Source organism: Poecile atricapillus, chromosome 2 (genome assembly GCF_030490865.1).
Source record: "Poecile atricapillus isolate bPoeAtr1 chromosome 2, bPoeAtr1.hap1, whole genome shotgun sequence".
Lineage (NCBI taxonomy): Eukaryota > Metazoa > Chordata > Aves > Passeriformes > Paridae > Poecile > Poecile atricapillus.
The window spans coordinates 153,334,706-153,353,609 of NC_081250.1; the positions used below are offsets into that span (position 1 = coordinate 153,334,706).

An 18,904-nucleotide genomic window follows, 5' to 3' on the forward strand; every position below is an offset into this window, starting at 1 on the left:
TGGAAAAAAATGGGGGAAAATGGGATGGAAAATGGGGATGGAAAAATGGGGGGAAAAGAGGGAAAAATGGGAAAAAATGGGGGAAAATGGAGGAAAAATGGGAAAAAAATGGGATGGAAAATCAGGATGGAAAAATGTGGGAAAAGGGGTGGAAAAATGGGAAAAAATGGGGGGAAAATGGAAAAAAAAAGGAGGAAAAATGGGGGAAAATGGGATGGAAAATCAGGATGGAAAAATGGGGGAAAAGAGGGAAAAAAAGGAAAAATGGAAATAAAAGGAGGAAAAATGGGAAAAAATGGGATGGGAAAATGGGAGAAAAGAGGGAAAAATTGAAAAAATGGGGGGAAAATGGAAAAAAAAAAGATGAGAAAATGGGGAAAAATGGGATGGAAAATCAGGATGGAAAAATGGGGGGAAATGAGGAAAAATGAGATGGAAAAATGGGGGAAAAGATGGAGAAAATGGGAAAAAATGGGGGAAAGGGAAAAAAATGAGGAAAAATGGGGAAAAATGGGATGGAAAAATGGGGGAAAATGGGATGGAAAAATGTGGGAAAATTGGATGGAAAAATGGGAAAAGGGGAAAATGGGGAAAAATGGAGAAAAAATGGGGGAAAAGGCGATGGAAAAATGGGGCGAAAAGAGGGAAAAATGGGAAAAAAGGGGGAAAATGGGAAAAAATGGAGGAAAAATGGGATGGAAAAATGGGGGAAAATGGGAAAAAAAGAGGAAAAATGGGGAAAAATGTGAGAAAATGGGATTGAAAAATGGGGGGGAAAATGGGATGGGAAAGTGGGGCAAAAAGAGGGAAAAATGGGTAAAAAAGGGGGAAAATGGGTAAAAAAGGGGGAAAAATGGGTAAAAAAGGGGGAAAAATGGGAGGAAATGGGATGGAAGAATGGGATGGAAAAATGGGATGGAAAAATGGGGGAAAAGGGGGCAAAAGAGGGAAAATGGGGAAAAAATGGGGAAAAAATTGGGAAAATGGGGAAAAATGGGATGGAAAAATGGGGGGAAAAGGAGGAAAAAAAATGGGGAAAAAAGAAAAAAAGGGAAAAAATTGGGGAAAAAAGGGGGAAAAAAGGAGGAAAAAAATTGGGGAAAAAAGAGGGAAAAAGGGAAAAAGGGGGAAAAAAGAGGGAAAAAAGGGAAAAAAGAGGGGAAAAAGGAGGAAAAAATTGGGGGAAAAAAAGGGAAAAATTGGGAAAAACAGAGGGAAAAAGGGGAAAAAAGGAGGAAAAAAGGGGAAAAAAGGAGGAAAAAAATTGGGGAAAAAAGAGGGAAAAAGGGAAAAAATGAGGAAAAAAGGGAAAAAAGGAGGAAAAAATGAAGGAAAAAGGGAAAAAAGGAGGAAAAAAAATGGGGAAAAAAGGAAAAAATTGGGAAAAAAAGAGGGAAAAAAGGGGGAAAAAAGGAGGAAAAAAGGGGAAAAAATTGGGGAAAAAAGGAAAAAATTGGGATAAAAAAAGAAGGAAAAATTTGGGATAAAAAAGGGAAAAAATTGGGGAAAAAAGAGGGAAAAAAGGGGAAAAAAGGAGGAAAAAAATGAAGGAAAAAAGGGGAAAAAATTGGGGAAAAATTGGGGAAAAAAGGAAAAAATTGGGATAAAAAAGAAGGAAAAATTTGGGATGAAAAAAAAGGGAGAAAATTGGGGAAAAAAGAGGGAAAAAAGGGGAAAAAAGGATGAAAAAATGAAGGAAAAAGGGAAAAAAGGAGGAAAAAAATAGGGGAAAAAAGAAGAAAAAAGGAGAAAAAGGGGGAAAAAAGAAGGAAAAAAGGGGGGAAAAAGGAGGAAAAAAGGGAAAAAAAGGAGGAAAAAATGAAGGAAAAAGGGAAAAAAGGAGGAAAAAAATTGGGGAAAAAAAGGGAAAAAATTGGGGAAAAAAGGAAAAAATTGGGGAAAAAAAGGGGGAAAAAAGGAGGAAAAAAATTGGGGAAAAAAAGAGCAAAAAAAGAAAAAAAAGGGGAAAAAAAGGAAAAAAAGGAGAAAAAAATTGGGAAAAAAGAAGGAAAAATTGGGGAAAAAAGGAGAAAAAAAATTGGGGAAAAAAGGAGGAAAAAATTGGGGAAAAAAAGGAAAAAAGGGGGAAAAAAGAGGGAAAAAAGGAAAAAGGGGGGGAAAAGGAGGAAAAAATTGGGGAAAAAAGGAAAAAATTGGGAAAAAAAAAGGACAAAATTGGGGGAAAAGGAGGAAAAAATTGGGAAAAAAGGAGCAAAAATTGGGGAAAAAAGGAGGAAAAAAATTGGAGAAAAAAGGAAAAAAGGGGGAAAAAAGGGAAAAAAAGGAGGAAAAAATTGGGGAAAAAAGGAGAAAAAAGGGAGAAAAAGGGGGAAAAAAGGGGGAAGAAATTGGGGAAAAAGGAGGAAAAATTGGGGAAAAAAAGGGAAAAAATTGGGGAAAAAAGGGAAAAAATTGTGGAAAAAAGAGGGAAAAAAGGGGAAAAAAAGGAGGAGAAAATGAAGGAAAAAGGGAAAAAAGGAGGAAAAAAATTGGGGAAAAAAGGAAAAAATTGGGAAAAAAAGAGGGAAAAAAGGGGGAAAAAAGAAGGAAAAAAAGGGGAAAAAGGGGGAAAAAAGAAGGAAAAAAAGGGGGAAAAAGGAGGAAAAAATTGGGGGAAAAAGGGGAAAAAATTGTGGAAAAAAGAGGGAAAAAAGGGGGAAAATGGGAAAAAAGGAGGAAAAATTGGGGAAAAAAGGAGGAAAAAATTGGGGAAAAAAGGGAAAAAAGGGGGAAAAAAGAAGGAAAAAAGGGGGGAAAAAAGGAAAAAATTGGGGAAAAAAGGAAAAAATTGGGAAAAAAAGAGGAAAAATTGGGGAAGAAAGAGGGAAAAAAGGGGAAAAAAGGGGGAAAAAAGATGAAAAAAAGATGGAAAAAAAGAAGGAAAAATTGGGGAAAAAAGGGGAAAAATTGGGGAAAAAAGAGGGAAAAAAGGGGAAAAAAAGGGGGAAAAAGGGGAAAAAAAGGAGGAAAAAAATTGGGGAAAAAAGGAAAAAATTAGGAAAAAAAGAGGAAAAATTGGGGAAGAAAGAGGGAAAAAAGGGGAAAAAAGGGAGAAAAGGAGGAAAAATTGGGGAAAAAAAAGGAAAAAAATTGGGGGAAAAAGAGGGAAAAAATTGGGAAAAAAAGGAGGAAAAAAGGGGAAAAAAAGAAGGAAAAAAATTGGGGAAAAAAGAGAAAAATTGAGGAAAAAAAGGGAAAATTCCTGGGGTTGAAATGGTCGGGAATTCCGGAACGTTCCAGGGCTGGCGACGACGCTGATGGACGCGAGCACGGATAAAGATCCTGAGGTTCAGGAGCAGATCCGGAATTCCCTCTGTGCCCTGGGAGACGCCGATCCCGAGGAAATGCTGGAATGCTGCGGCGAGTACCTGAGGCAGCACGAAAAGGTCGGGAATTCCCACGGAATTCCGGGAATTCCCGGAGTTCTGGAAGGGGTTGGGAATTCTTGGAGGTTGGGAAGGGTTTGGAGATGGGATTTTCCCAGGAATTCCGGGAATTCCCGGAGTTCTGGAAGGGGTTGGGAATTCTTGGAGGTTGGGAAGGTTTGGAGCTGGGAATTCTGGGAATTCTTGGATTTTGGGAAGGGTTCGGGAATTCTTGGAGGTTGGGAAGGGTTTGGAGACGGGATTTTCCTGGGATTTCCAGGAATTCCCAGATTTTGGGAAGGGTTTGGAGATGGGAATTCCAGGAATTCCCAGAGTTCTGGAAGAGTTTGGAATTCCAGGACTTTGGGAAAGGTTTGGAGCCGGGATTTCCCTGGGATTTTCAGGAATTCCCAGATTTTGGGAAGGGTTGGGAATTCTTGGAGGTTGGGAAGGGTTTGGAGCTGGGATTTTCCCAGGAATTCCAGGAATTCTCAGAGTTCTGGAAGGGGTTGGAATTCCCAGAATTTGGGGAGGGTTTGGAGATGGGATTTTCCCAGGAATTCCGGGAATTCCCAGAGTTCTGGAAGGGTTGGGAATTCTTGGAGGTTGGGAAGGGTTTGGAGATGGGAATTCTGGGAATTCCTGGATTTTGGGAAGGGGTTGGAGCTGGGATTTTCCCAGGAATTCCAGGAATTCCCAGAGTTCTGGAAGGGTTTGGAATTCCCAGATTTTGGGAATGGTTTGGAATTCCTGGAGGTTGGGGAAGGTTTGGAGCTGGGAATTTTGTGGGAATTCCGGGAATTCTCAGATTTTGGGAAGGGTTTGGAATTCCTGGAGCTTGGGAAGGGTTTGGAGCTGGGATTTTCTTTGGAATTCCGGGAATTCCCAGAATTCTGGAAGGATTTGGAATTCCCACAGTTTGGGAAGGGTTTGGAGCTGGGATTTTCCTTGGAATTCTGGGAATTCTCAGATTTTGGGAAGGTTTTGGAATTCCTGGAGTTTGGGAAGGATTTGGGAATTCTTGGAGGTTGGGAAGGGGTTGGAGCTGGGATTTTCCCAGGAATTCCAGGAATTCCCAGATTTTGGGAAGGGTTTGGAATTCCCAGAATTTGGGAAGGGTTTGGAGATGGGATTTTCCCAGGAATTCTGGGAATTCCCAGAGTTCTGGAAGGGTTCGGGAATTCTTGGAGGTTGGGAAGGGTTTGGAGATGGGAATTCTGGGAATTCCAGGATTTTGGGAAAGGGTTGGAGCTGGGATTTTCCCAGGAATTCCAGGAATTCCCAGATTTTGGGAAGGGGTTGGAATTCCCAGAATTTGGGAAGGATTTGGAGATGGGATTTTCCCAGGAATTCTGGGAATTCCTGGATTTTGGGAAGGGGTTGGAGCTGGGATTTTCCCAGGAATTCCAGGAATTCCCAGAGTTCTGGAAGGGTTTGGAATTCCCAGATTTTGGGAAGGGTTTGGAGATGGGAATTCTGGGAATTCCCGGATTTTGGGAAGGGGTTGGGAATTCTTGGAGGTTGGGAAGGGTTTGGAGCCGGGATTTTCCTTGGAATTCCAGGAATTCCCAGATTTTGGGAAGGGTTTGGAATTCCTGGAGCTTGGGAAGTATTTGGAGCTGGGATTTTCTTTGGAATTCCGGGAATTCCCAGAATTCTGGAAGGATTTGGAATTCCCACAGTTTGGGAAGGGTTTGGAGATGGGATTTTTGTGGGAATTCTGTGAATTCCCAGATTTTCCCCAGAATTCCCAGATTTTTTCCCAGAATTCCCAGAATTCCCAGATTTCTCTCTCCATTCCCAGCTGCCGTTCCCGTTCCGGGCTCTGATCCTGTTTTCCATGGGTTCCGTTATCCGGAGCCATTCCCAGAATTCCCAGAATTCCCAGAATTCCCAGATATCCCCCCAGCATTCCCAGATTTCCTCCAGATTTCCCAATTTTTTTCCCAGATTTTTCCCAGAATTCCCAGATTTTTTCCCAATTTTTTTCCCAGAATTCCCACAATTCCCAGATTTTTCCCCAGAATTCCCAGATTTCCCCCCAGAATTCCCAGATTCCCCCCAGAATTCCCAGATTTTCCCCAGAATTCCCAGATTTTCCCCAGAATTCCCAGAATTCCCAGAATTCCCAGATTTCCCCCAGAATTCCCAATTTTTTTCCCAGATTTTCCCCCAGAACTCCCAGATTTTTCCCAGATTTCCCAGAATTTCCCCCAGATTTCCCAAATTTTTCCCAATTTTTCCTAGAATTCCCAGATTTCCCACAGAATTCCCAGATTTCCCCCCAGAATGCCCAAATTTTTCCCAGTTTTCCCCCAGAATTCCCAGAATTTCCCCCAGATTTCCCAATTTCTTTCCCAGATTTTCCCCAGAGTTCCCAAATGTTCTCCAGAATTCCCAGATCTCCCCCAGAACCCCCAAAATTCCCAGATTTTCCCCACAATTCCCAGAATTTACCCCAGATTTAGCGATTTTTCCCCCAGATTTTCCCCAGAATTCCCAGATTTTCCCCAGAATTCCCAGATTTTCCCCAGAATTCCCAGATTTTCCCCAGAATTCCCAGATTTCTCTCTCCATTCCCAGCTGCCGTTCCCGTTCCGGGCTCTGATCCTGTTTTCCATGGGTTCCGTTATCCGGAGCCATTCCCAGAATTCCCAGAATTCCCAGATTTCTCTCTCCATTCCCGTTTTTCCCAGCTGCCGTTCCCGTTCCGGGCTCTGATCCTGTTTTCCATGGGTTCCGTTATCCGGAGTCACCTCCGGGATCTCGGGAAGGGCTCGGCCGCCGCCGCCGCCGCTTTGGCCGCTCGCGAGATGACGCGAGCCAAGGTGGGACAAGGAATTCCCGGAATTCCCAGAAATTCCTGGAATTCTCAGGGGAATTTTGGGAGATTTTTGGGAATTTTGGGGGAATTTTTTGGCATTTTTGGGGGATTTTTTTTTTTTTTTTTTTTTTTTTTATTTTTTGGGGAATTTTTGGGAATTTTTTGGGGAATTTTTTAGGGAATTTTTTAGGGAATTTGGGGGAATTTTTTGGGGAATATTTTGGGATTTTTGGGGGAATTTTTGGGAATTTTGGGGGGATTTTTTGGGATTATTTGGGGATTTTTTGGGGAATTTTTGGGAATTTTTTGGGGAATTTTTTGGGATTTTTTAGGGATTTTTTTGGGAATTTTGGGGATTTTGGGGGAATTTTGGGGAACTTGGGGGAATTTTTTTGGGAATATTTTGGGATTTTTGGGGGATTTTGGGGGAATTTTTTGGGGATTTTGGGGGAATTTTTTGGCATTTTTTGGGGATTTTTTTTTATATTTTTTGATTTTTTGGGGATTTTTTTGGGGAATTTTTGGGAATTTTTTTGGGAATTTGGGGGAATTTCTTTGGGAAAATTTTGGGATTTTAGGGGGAATTTTTGGGAGTTTTTTGGGAGGAATTTTTGGGAATTTTGGGGGGGATTTTTTGGGATTTTTTGGGATTTTGGGGGGATTTTTTTGGGGAATTTTTGGGAATTTTTTAGGGAATTTTTGGGAATTTTTTAGGGAATGTGGGGGAATTTTTTTGGGAATATTTTGGGATTTTTGGGGGATTTTTGGGGGAATTTTTGGGAATTTTGGGGGGATTTTTTTGGGATTATTTGGGGATTTTTTGGGGAATTTTTGGGAATTTTTTTGGGAATTTTTGGGGATTTTTTAGGGATTTTTTGGGGAATTTTGGGAATTTTGGGGGAATTTTGGGAGGAATTTTTGGGGATTTTTTGGGAAAGTTTTGGGGAAATTGGGGGAATTTTTTTGGGAATATTTTGGGATTGTGGGGGGAATTTTTGGGAATTTTTTGGGAGGAATTTTTGGGAATTTTTGGGGGGATTTTTTTGGATTTTTTGGGGATTTTTGGGGGAATTTTGGGGAATTTTGGGAGGAATTTTTTGGAATTTTGGGGGAATTTTTTGGCATTTTTGGGGGATTTTTTTGGATTTTTTTTATTTTTTGGTGATTTTTTTCGGAATTTTTGGGAATTTTTTGGGGAATTTGGGGGAATTTCTTTGAGAATATTTTGGGATTTTGGGGGGATTTTGGGTGGAATTTTTGGGAATTTGGGGAGGAATTTTTGGGGATTTTTTGGGGAATTTTTGGGAATTTTTGGGGGAATTTGGGGGAATTTGGGGGAAAATTTTGGGGAATATTTTGGGATTTTGGGGGATTTTGGGGGGAATTTTGGGAATTTTGGGAGGATTTTTTGGGGATTTTTTGGGAAAGTTTTGGGGAATTTGGGGGAATTTTTTTGTGAATATTTTGGGATTTTGGGGGGAATTTTTGGGAATTTTTTGGGAGGAATTTTTGGGAATTTTTGGGGGGATTTTTTTGGATTTTTTGGGGATTTTTTGGGGAATTTTGGGGAATTTTGGGAGGAATTTTTGGGAATTTTTTGGGGAATTTCTTTGGGAATATTTTGGGATTTTGGGGGATTTTGGGTGGAATTTTTGGGAGTTTTTTGGGAGGAATTTTTGGGAATTTTTGGGGGGATTTTTTGGGATTTTTTGGGGATTTTTTCGGGATTTTTTGGGGAATTTTTTAGGGAATTTTTTGGGGAATTTGGGGGATTTTTTTTGGGAATATTTTGGGATTTTGGGGGGATTTGGGGGGGAATTTTTGGGAATTTTGGGAGGAATTTTGGGGAATTTTTTTGGGAATTTTTGGGGGAATTTTGGGGAATTTGGGGGAAAATTTTGGGGAATATTTTGGGATTTTGGGGGATTTTGGGGGAAATTTTGGGAATTTTGGGAGGAATTTTTGGGGATTTTTTGGGAAAGTTTTGGGGAATTTGGGGGAATTTTTTGGGGAATATTTTGGGATTGTGGGGGAATTTTGGGGAATTTTTTGGGAGGAATTTTTGGGAATTTTTGGGGGGATTTTTTTTGATTTTTTGGGGATTTTTTGGGGAATTTTGGGGAATTTTGGGAGGAATTTTTGGGAATTTTTTTGGGAATTTCTTTGGGAATATTTTGGGATTTTGGGGGATTTTGGGTGAAATTTTTGGGAGTTTTTTGGGAGGAATTTTTGGGAATTTTTGGGGGGATTTTTTGGGATTTTTGGGGGATTTTTGGGGGAATTTTTGGGAATTTTTTAGGGAATTTTTGGGAATTTTTTAGGGAATGTGGGGGAATTTTTTTGGGAATATTTTGGGATTTTGGGGGATTTTTGGGGGAATTTTTGGGAATTTTGGGAGGAATTTTTGGGAATTTTTTAGGGAATTTGGGGGAATTTTTTTGGGATTTTTTTTGGGATTTTTTGGGGATTATTTTGGGGAATTTTTGGGAATCTTTTGGGGAATTTTTGGGATTTTGGGGGAATTTGGGGGAATTTTTTTGGGAATATTTTGGGATTTTGGGGGGATTTTGGGGGAAATTTTGGGAATTTTGGGAGGAATTTTTGGGGGAATTTTTTTTTATTTTTTTGGGAATTCTTGGGATTTTGGGGGGATTTTTTGGGATTTTTTGGGGGATTTTTGGGAAAATTTGGGGGAAATTTGAGGATTTTTTTATTTGGGAGGAGTTTTTTGGATTGTTTTGGATTTTGGGGGAATTTTTGGGGATTTTTTGGGATTTTTTGGGAATTCTTGGGATTTTTGGGGATTTTTTGGGAATTCTGTTGGAATTTTTGGGATTTTTGGAAGTTTTGGGAAAGCTTTGGGAAAGTTTTGGGAATTTTGGAGGAATTTTTTTAAATTTTGGGGAATTTGGGGGAATTTTTGGGGATTTTGCAGATTCTTGGGTGAATTTTTGGGTGAATTTTTGGGTGAATTTGGGGAAATTTGGGAAAACTTTGGGGAAAAATTTGGGAATTTTGGGGGGAATTCGGGGAAATTTTTTGAATTTTGGGAGAATTGGGGAAAATTTGGGGAAAATATTTTGGTCATATTTGGGAGAACTTGATGAATTCTCGGAATTTTGGGGAAAGATTTGGGAATTTTTGGGGAAGTTTTGGGGGATTTTTATGGGAATTTTTATGGGAATTTTAATGGGAATTTTTATGGGAATTTTGAGGAATTTTTATGGGAATTTTGAGGAATTTTTATGGGAATTTTGAGGAATTTTTATGGGAATTTTAATGGGAATTTTAATGGGAATTTTGAGGAATTTTTATGGGAATTTTAATGGGAATTTTAATGGGAATTTTGAGGAATTTTTATGGGAATTTTAATGGGAATTTTTATGGGAATTTTTATGGGAATTTTGAGGAATTTTTATGGGAATTTTAGTGGGAATTTTAATGGGAATTTTAATGGGAATTCTTATGGGAATTTTGAGGAATTTTAATGGGAATTTTAATGGGAATTTTAATGGGAATTTTGAGGAATTTTTATGGGAATTTTTATGGGAATTTTAATGGGAATTTTGAGGAATTTTAATGGGAATTTTGTGGAGTTTTTATGAGAATTTTAATGGGAATTTTAATGGGAATTTTTATGGGAATTTTGAGGAATTTTTATGGGAATTTTTATGGAAATTTTTATGGGAACTTTGAGGAATTTTTATGGGAATTTTAATGGGAATTCTTATGGGAATTTTGAGGAATTTTTATGGGAATTTTAATGGGAATTTTAATGGGAATTTTGTGGAATTTTTATGGGAATTTTAATGGGAATTTTTATGGGAATTTTAATGGGAATTTTAATGGGAATTTTGAGGGATTTTTATGGAAATTTTTATGGGAATTTTAATGGGAATTTTAATGGGAATTTTTATGGGAATTTTAATGGGAATTTTGAGGAATTTTTATGGGAATTTTAATGGGAATTTTTATGGGAATTTTAATGGGAATTTTTATGGAAATTTTTTTGGGAATTTTGAGGGATTTTTATGCGAACTTTGAGGAATTTTTATGGGAATTTTAATGGGAATTTTGAGGGATTTTTATGGGAATTTATTGGAATTTTAATGGGAATTTTAATGGGAATTTTTATGGGAATTTTGAGGAATTTTTATGGGAATTTTAAGGAATTTCCGAGTTTTTTTTTCACTGAGGATTTTCCATCCGGAATTCCCTCTTGGAAATCAAAAATTCCCGGGATTTTTCAGGAGGAAATCTGGGAATGGCAGGAAGCCGCCAGCCAGGTCCTGGTGGAGCTCGGGAAGAAATTCCTGAATAAAGTCATGGAAGAGGTGCTGGGAAAATTCCAGCCGGGAATTCTGCCCCATCCCGCCGTGCTCCGAACCTTCGGAAACCTCGCCGCAGCCAACGGTCAGCGGGAACGCCGGGAATGCCGGGAATTCTGGGAATTCTGGGAATTTTTGGGAATTTCTGGGAATTTTTTGGGGAGTTTTTGTGAATTTCTGGGAATTTTTTGGGGAGTTTTTGTGAATTTCTGGGAATTTTTTTGGGAATTTTTGTGAATTTCTGGGAATTCTGGGGAATTTTGGGGGGAATTTTTGGGAATTCTGGGGAAATTTGGGGGAATTCTGGGAATTCTGGGGGAATTCTGGGATATTTTGGGAATTTCTGGGAATTTTTTGGGGAGTTTTTGTGAATTTATGGGAATTTTTGGGGGAGTTTTTGTGAATTTCTGGGAATTTCTGGGAATTTTTTGGGGAATTTTTGTGAATTTCTGGGAATTCTGGGGAAATTTTGGGGGAATTTTTGGGAATTCTGGGGAAATTTGGGGGAATTCTGGGAATTCTGGGGAAATTTGGGGGAATTCTGGGAATTCTGGGGGAATTCTGGGGGGATTCTGGGGGATATTGGGGGATTTTTGGGAATTTTTGGGGATTTTTTGGGATTTTTTGGGATTTTTTGGGGAATTCTGTAGGAATTTTTGGGAATTCTGGGGGAATTCTGGGAATTCTGGGGGAATTCTGGGGAATTTTGGGGGACTTTTTGGGATTTTTTTGGGAATTCTGTAGGAATTCTTGGGAATTCTGGGGGAATTCTGGGATTTCTGGGAATTCTGGGGGAATTCTATGGGAATATTGGGGAATTCCAGGAATTCTGGGAATTCTGGGGGGATTCTGGGGGATATTGGGGAATTTTTGGGAATTTTTTGGGAATTTTTGGGGGAATTTTTGTGAATTTCTGGGAATTCTGGGGAATTTTTGGGGGAATTTTTGGGAATTCTGTAGGAATTCTGTGGGAATTCCAGGAATTCTGGGAATTCTGGGGGTATTTGGGGGGATTTTTTGGGAATTCTGTGGGAATATTGGTGAATTTTTGGGCATATTGGGGAATTTTTGGGAATTCTGGGGAATTTTTTTGGGAATTTTTGGGAATTCTGGGATTTCTGGGAATTCTGGGGGAATTCTGGGGGAATTTTGGGGGAATTCAGGGGAATATTGGGGAATTCTTGAGAATTCTGTAGGATTTCTTCGGAATTCTTGGGAATATTGGTGAACTTTTGGGAATATTGGGGAAATTTTGGGAATTCTGGGGAAATTTGGGGGAATTCTGGGATTTCTGGGAATTCTTGGGGAATTCTGGGGAATTTTGGGGGATTTTTTGGGATTTTTGGGGGAATTCTGTAGGAATTCTTGGGAATTCTGGGGGAATTCCAGGAATTCTGGGGGAATTCTATGGGAATATTGGGGAATTCCAGGAATTCTGGGAATTCTGGGGGGATTCTGGGAATTTTTGGGGAATTTTTTTGGAATTTTTGGGGAATTTTGGGGGATTTTTTGGGATTTTTTGGGATTTTTTTGGGAATTCTGCAGGAATTTTTGGGAATGCTGTGGGAATTATGGGAATTTTGGGGGAATTTTTGGTAATTCTGGGGGAATTCCAGGAATTCTGGGAATTCTGGGAATTTTTTTGGAATTTTTGTGAATTCTGGGGAGTTTTGGGGGATTTCTTGGGAATTTTTGGGGGAATTTATGGGATTTTTTGGGAATTCTGGGAATTCTGTAGGAATTCTTGGGAATTCTGGGGAATTTTGGGGGATTTTTTGGAATTTTGGGGGGAATTCTGTAGGAATTCCTGGGGAATTCTGGGGGAATTCCAGGAATTCTGGGAATTCTGAGGGAATTTTGGGGGAATTCAGGGGAATATTGGGGAATTCTTGGGAATTCTGTAGGATTTCTTCGGAATTCTTGGGAATATTGGTGAACTTTTGGGAATATTGGGGAAATTTTGGGAATTCTGGGGAAATTTGGGGGAATTCTAGGAATTCTGTGGGAATTTTTGGGAATTTTTGGGAATTCTGGGGAATTTGGGTGGATTTTTTGGGATTTTGGGGATTTTTTGGGGAATTCTGTGGGAATTCTTGGAATTCTGGGGGAATTCTGTGAATTCTGGGGGAATTCTGGGGGAATTCTGGGAATTCTGGGGAATTCTGTGGGAATGCTGGGGAATTTTTTGGGAATTCTGGGGAAATTTTGGGGGATTTTTGGGGAATTTTTGGGGGAATTTTTGGGATTTTTTGGGAATTCTGGGAATTCTGTAGGAATTCTTGGGAATTCTGGGGAATTTTGGGGGATTTTTTGGAATTTTGGGGGGAATTCTGGAGGAATTCCAGGAATTCTGGGAATTCTGGGGGAATTCTGGGGGAATTTTGGGGGAATTCTGGGGAATATTGGGGAATTCTTGGAAATTCTTGGGAATTTTTTGGGAATTCTTGGGAATTCTTGGGAATTTTTTGGGAATTCTGGGGAATTTTGGGGGATTTTTTGGGAATTTTTGGGGGAATTTTTGTGAATTTCTGAGAATTCTGGGGAATTTTTTTGGGAATTTTTGGGAATTCTGTAGGAATTCTGTGGGAATTCCAGGAATTCTGGGAATTCTGGGGGTATTTTGGGGGAATTTTTGGTATTTCTCTGGGAATTCCGGGAATTCTGGGAATTCTGTAGAAATACTGGGAAATTCTTGGGAATATCGGGGAATTCTTGGGAAATTCCTGGAATTCCAGGAAGTTCTTGAGAATCCTCGGGAATCCTGGGAAATGCTCAGCAATGGAGCTGGAATTGGAGCTGGAATTCTGGGAATTTGGGCCGGAATTCTGGGAATTTGGGCTGGAATTCCAGGAATTTGGGCTGGATTTGGGATTGAGGCTGAAATTCTGGGAATTTGGGCCAGAATTTCTGGAATTGGAGCCAGAATTTCAGGAATTTGGGCTGGAATTCTGGGAATTTGGGCTGGAATTCCAGGAATTTGGGCTGGAATTTTGGGATTGAGTCTGAAATTCTGGAAATTTGGGTTGGAATTCCAGGAATTTGGGCTGAAATTCTGGGAATTTGGGCTGGAATTCTGGGAATTCTGGCTGGATTTGGGATTTGGGCCAAAATTCTGGGATTAAGGCTGAAATTCTGGGAATTTGGGCAAGAATATTGGGAATTGGGCCTGGAATTCTGGGAATTTGAGCTGGAATATTGGGAATTTGGGCTGGAATTCTGGGAATTGAGGCTGGAATGTTGGGAATTTGGGTGGAAATTGTGGGAATTTGGGCCTGAATGTTGGGAATTGAAGCTGGAATGTTGGGAATTGGGCCAGAATTCTGGGAATTTGGGCTGGAATTCTGGGAATTTGAGCTGGATTTGGGATTGGGGCCAGAATTTTGGGATTAAGGATGCAATTCCAGGAATTTGGGCCGGAATATTGGGAATTTGGGCTGGAATTTTGGGATTGAGGCAGAAATTCTGGGAATTTGGGCTGGAATTTTGGGATTGAGGCTGGAATATTGGGAATTTGGGCTGGAATTCTGGGAATTGAAGCTGAAATTCTGGGAATTTGAGCTGAGATTTTGGGATTGAGGCTGAAATTTGGGAATTTGGGCTGAAATTCTGGGAATTTGGGCTGGAATTTTGGGAATTTGGGCTGGAATTTTAGAATTGAAGCTGAAATTCTGGGAATTTGGGCTGGAATTCTGGGAATTTGGGCCGGAATTCTGGGAATTTGGGCTGGAATTTTAGGAATTGAATCCAGAATTCCACAGGGAATATTTTTCCATGACCTTTTCCCGTTTTTTCCCCCAAGTTTTCGGGATGGTTCCGTTCCTGAATTCCATCCTGGGAACGCTGCTGCCCATGCTGGGAATGGCCCGGGCGGATTCCATGAAATCCACGCTCTGCTTCGGTAACCATTCCCAAAAAAAACCCTGGAAAAGGCGGGAAACGGGAATTTTGGGATCGGGGAATTCTTGGGAAACACTGGGAAAAAAAATTGTGGAGTTTTGGGAAAGTTTGGGAATTTTTTTGGATTTTTTTTTTTTAATTTTTCTTGGGATTTTTTTTAATTTTTCATTTGATTTTGGGAATTTTTCATGGAATTATTTTGGGAAAGGTTTGGGAAAGTTTTGGAATTTTTTGTAATTTTTTTGTAATTTTTAAAAATTTTCTTGGAATTTTCTTGGAATTTTCCATTTGATTTTTGGGATTTTTATTGGGAGAGGTTTGGGAAAGTTTGGGAATTTTTTTTAAATTTTTTTGGATTTTTTTTTAAATTTTTTGTTTAATTTTTGGATTTTTTTGGGGAAGTATTTGGGAATTTTACTAAAATTTTTTTGGATTTTTAAAAATTTTTTTTAAAATTTTCATTTAATTTTTGGGAATTTTATTGGGAGAAGTTTGGGAAAGTTTGGAAATTTTTTTGAATTTTTTTTTTTATTATTTTTTATGGAATTTTTTGGAATTTTTTGGGAGAGTTTGGATTTTTTTTTAATTTTTTTTTTACCTTTTATGGAAATTTTCAGAATTTTATTGGGAGAAGTTTGGGAAAGTTTGGGAATTTTTGGGGAATTTTTTGGGATATTTTTTAGATTTTTTTAAAATTATTTTTGTTTAATTTCTTGGATCTATTTGAGAATTTCATTGGAATTTTTTTGGATATTTTTTGAAATTTTTTTTGTTTAATTTTTTGGAACTTTTTAGGATTTTTATTTTCTTGAATTTTTTTTAAATTTTCTTGTTTAATTTTTTGGAATTTTTTGGGAAGAGTTTGTGATTTTTGTTGGAATTTTTTTGGATTTATTTTGGAATTTTTTATTTAATTTTTGGGTATTTCTTGTGATTTTTCTTTATTTTTCATTTGATTTTTGGGGAATTTTACATGGAATTTTTTTGGGAAAGGTTTGGGAAAGTTTGGGAATTTCTTTGTAATTTTTTGTATTTTTTTTTTGTAATTTTTAAAATTTTTTTAAATTTTTTTGTTTAATTTTTCAGAATTTTTTCGGAATTCTACTGAATTTTTTAAAATTTTTTCTTGGAATTTTCTTGGATTTTATTTTTAACTTTGATTTTTGGGATTTTTTAATGTAATTTTTGGGAATTTTATTGGGAGAGGTTTGGGAAAGTTTGGGAATTTTTGGGAATTTTTTTGGAATTTTTTTAGATTCTTTAAAAATTTTTGTGTTTAATTTTCTGGAACTTTTTGGGAATTTTATTAGAATTTTTTGGGTATTTTTGGAAATTTTTTTGTTTAATTTTTCGGAACTTTTTAGGATTTTTTTTTTCTTTTAATTTTCTTTGTTTTTTTGAATTTGTTGAATATTTTGGAATTTTTTTGGGAAGTGTTGGGAATTTTTTTGGAATTTTTTTTAATTTTGCTTGGAATTTTTTTTGACATTTTCATTTAATTTTGGGGGGATTTTTTGTGTCATTTTTGTGAATTTTATTGGGAGAGGTTTTGGAATTTTTTTGGAATTTTTCATGGAATTTTTTTGAGTTTTTAATTTCATTTTTTGGAATTTTCTTTTGGGAAGTGTTTGGGAATTTTGGGGGAATTTAAAAAAAAAATTCATTTAATTTTTGGGAATTTTGGGGGGAGAAGTTTGGGCAAGTCTGGATTTATTTTTTTTTTATTTTTTATGGAATTTTTTTAGGAATCTTTCATTTAATTTCTATTAAAAATTTAAAAATTTTAGAAATTCCAAAAAAATTCCCAAAAAATCCCCCAAAATTCAAAAAAATTCCCAGATATTCCTGAATTTTTCCAACCTTTCTCTATCTATCCTAAAGATTCTAAAAACTCCAAAAAACTTCCCAAAATTTAAAAAAATCCCCCAAAATTAAAAAAAAAATCCCCAAAAATATGAAAAAAATTCCAAAAAAATACAAAATAATTAAAAAAAAAAATTCCCAAAAAATCCCCAAATATTCCTGAAATTTTCCAACTCTTCCCAAGCCCTCAAAAAATTTCTAAAATCTTGAAAAATTCAATTAAAATAAAAAAATCACTTAAAAATCCCCAAAAAATCCCTAAAAAAATCCTTAAAAATTAAAAAAAAAAATTCCCCCAAAATTCCCCAAAATTTCCCAAAAATTCCCAAAAAATCTCCAAATATTCCTGAAATTTTCTAGCTTTTCCCAAACCCCATCAAGTTTCCAAAACCTTGAAAAATTCCATAGAAGTCCCCAAGAATCCCAAAAAATTCCTAAAAAAAACCCCAAAATTTTAAAAAATCCCCCCAAAAATTCCCCAAAAATTCCCAAAAAAATTCCCCAAAAAATTCCCAAAAAATTCCCCCAAAATTCCCAAATATTCCTAAAATTTCCCAAACCTTCCCAAACCCCACAAAGCTTTGAAAACCTTGAAAAATTCCATTAAAAGAAAAAAAAAATCCTAAAAAAATATGAAAAAAAATCCCAAAAACTATGAAAAAATTCCAAAAAAATTCCCAAAAATCCCTAAAAAATTCCCCCCAAAAATTCCCAAATATTCCTAAAATTTTCCAATCTTTCCCAAATCCCATCAAGTTTCTAAAACCTTGAAAACTTTCATAAAATTCCCAAAAAAATTCCTAAAAAAACCCCCCAAAATTTAAAAAAATCCCCCAAAATTCTCCAAAAAATTGCAAAAATTTTCCAAAAATCCCAAAAAATTCCCAAAAAATCCCCAAATATTCCTAAAATTTCCCAATGTTTCCCGAGCCCCATAAAGTTTCCAAAACCTTGAAAAATTCCATAGAAGTCCCCAAAAATTCCTAAAAAAATCCCCAAAAAACTCCTCAAAAATTCAAAAAAATTCCAAAAAAATTCCAAAAAATTCCAAAAAAATTCCAAAAAAATTCCCAAAAAATTCCCAAAAAATTCCCAAACAATCCTGGAATTCCCTGGAATGTTTTTCCCCAGCTCTGCAGCGTTTCAGCGAGAGCATCCTGGAATATTTGCTGGGTTGGGATCAGGCTCTGGATCAAAATTCCCCAAAAAAATTTGATTAAAAATCAAAAAATTCCTAAAAATAAAAAAAAACAAAACTAAGAATTCCCAAAAATTCCCCCCAAAAATTCCCAAATGTTCCTAAAATTTTCCAATCTTTCCCAAACCCCATCAAGTTTCTAAAACCTTGAAAACTTTCATAAAATTCCCCAAAAAATTCCTAAAAAAAACCCCCAAAAATTTAAAAAAATCCCCAAAAATTCTCCAAAAAATTCCAAAAATTCCCAAAAAATCCCCCCAAAATTCCAAAAAAATTCCAAAAAAACCCCCAAATATTCCTTAAATTTTCCAATCTTTCCCAAACCCCATAAAGTTTCCAAAACCTTGAAAAATTCCGTAGAAATCCTCCCAAAAATAAAAAAAATCTTAAAAAAAAAACCCAAAATTTTAAAAAATCCCAAAAAAATTCCCCAAAAATTCCCCAAAAAATTCCCCAAAAAATCCCCCCAAAATTCCCAAATATTCCTGAAATTTCCCAAACCTTCCCAAACCCCACAAAGCTTTGAAAACCTTGAAAAATTCCATTAAAAGAAAAAAAAAATCCTAAAAAAATATGAAAAAAAATCCCAAAAACTAGGAAAAAATTCCCAAAAAATTCCCAAAAATCCCTAAAAAATTCCCCCCAAAAATTCCCAAATATTCCTAAAATTTTCCAATCTTTCCCAAATCCCATCAAGTTTCTAAAACCTTGAAAACTTTCATAAAATTCCCAAAAAAATTCCTAAAAAAAATCCCCAAAAACTTAAAAAAATCCCCAAAAATTCTCCAAAAAATTCCAAAAAATTTCCAAAAATCCCAAAAAATTCCCAAAAAATCCCCAAATATTCCTAAAATTTTCCAATCTTTCCCAAACCCCATCAAGTTTCTAAAACTTTGAAAAATTCCATAGAACTCCCCAAAATTTCCTAAAAAAAATCCCCAAAAAACTCCTCAAAAATTAAAAAAAATTCCAAAAAAAATTCAAAAAAAATTACAAAAAATTCCCAAAAAATTCCCAAAAAATTCCCAAACAATCCTGGAATTCCCTGGAATGTTTTTTCCCAGCTCTGCAGCGTTTCAGCGAGAGCATCCTGGAATATTTGGTGGCTCGGGATCAGGCTCTGGATCAAAATTCCCCAACAAAAATTTCATTAAAAATCAAAAAATTCCTAAAAATAAAAAAAAACAAACCCAAGAATTCCTAAAAATTCCTCCCCAAAAATTCCCCAAATATTCCTAAAATTTTCCAATCTTTCCCAAACCCCATAAAGTTTCTAAAACCTTGAAAAATTCCATAAAAGTCCCCAAAAAATTCCTAAAAAAACCCCAAAAATTTAAAAAAATCCCCAAAAATTCCCCAAAAAATTCCAAAAAATTCCCAAAAAATTCCCAAAAAATTCCCAAAAAATCCCCAAATATTCCTAAAATTT

The 18,904-nt window shown here is 36.8% G+C and overlaps 1 protein-coding gene across 2 annotated transcripts in view; it reads left to right on the forward strand.

Moving 5' to 3' along the window:
• Window positions 1-18,904, forward strand: part of MROH1 (maestro heat like repeat family member 1) — a 141,286-nt gene that overhangs the window by 4,640 nt on the left and 117,742 nt on the right. For both annotated transcript variants that reach the window (XM_058830026.1, XM_058830025.1), the window contains 4 exons: window positions 3,241-3,386; window positions 6,062-6,193; window positions 10,440-10,602; window positions 14,317-14,415. In XM_058830026.1, coding sequence (XP_058686009.1) covers window positions 3,241-3,386; window positions 6,062-6,193; window positions 10,440-10,602; window positions 14,317-14,415 — 540 coding nt within the window. The remainder of the gene's footprint in view (window positions 1-3,240; window positions 3,387-6,061; window positions 6,194-10,439; window positions 10,603-14,316; window positions 14,416-18,904) is intronic.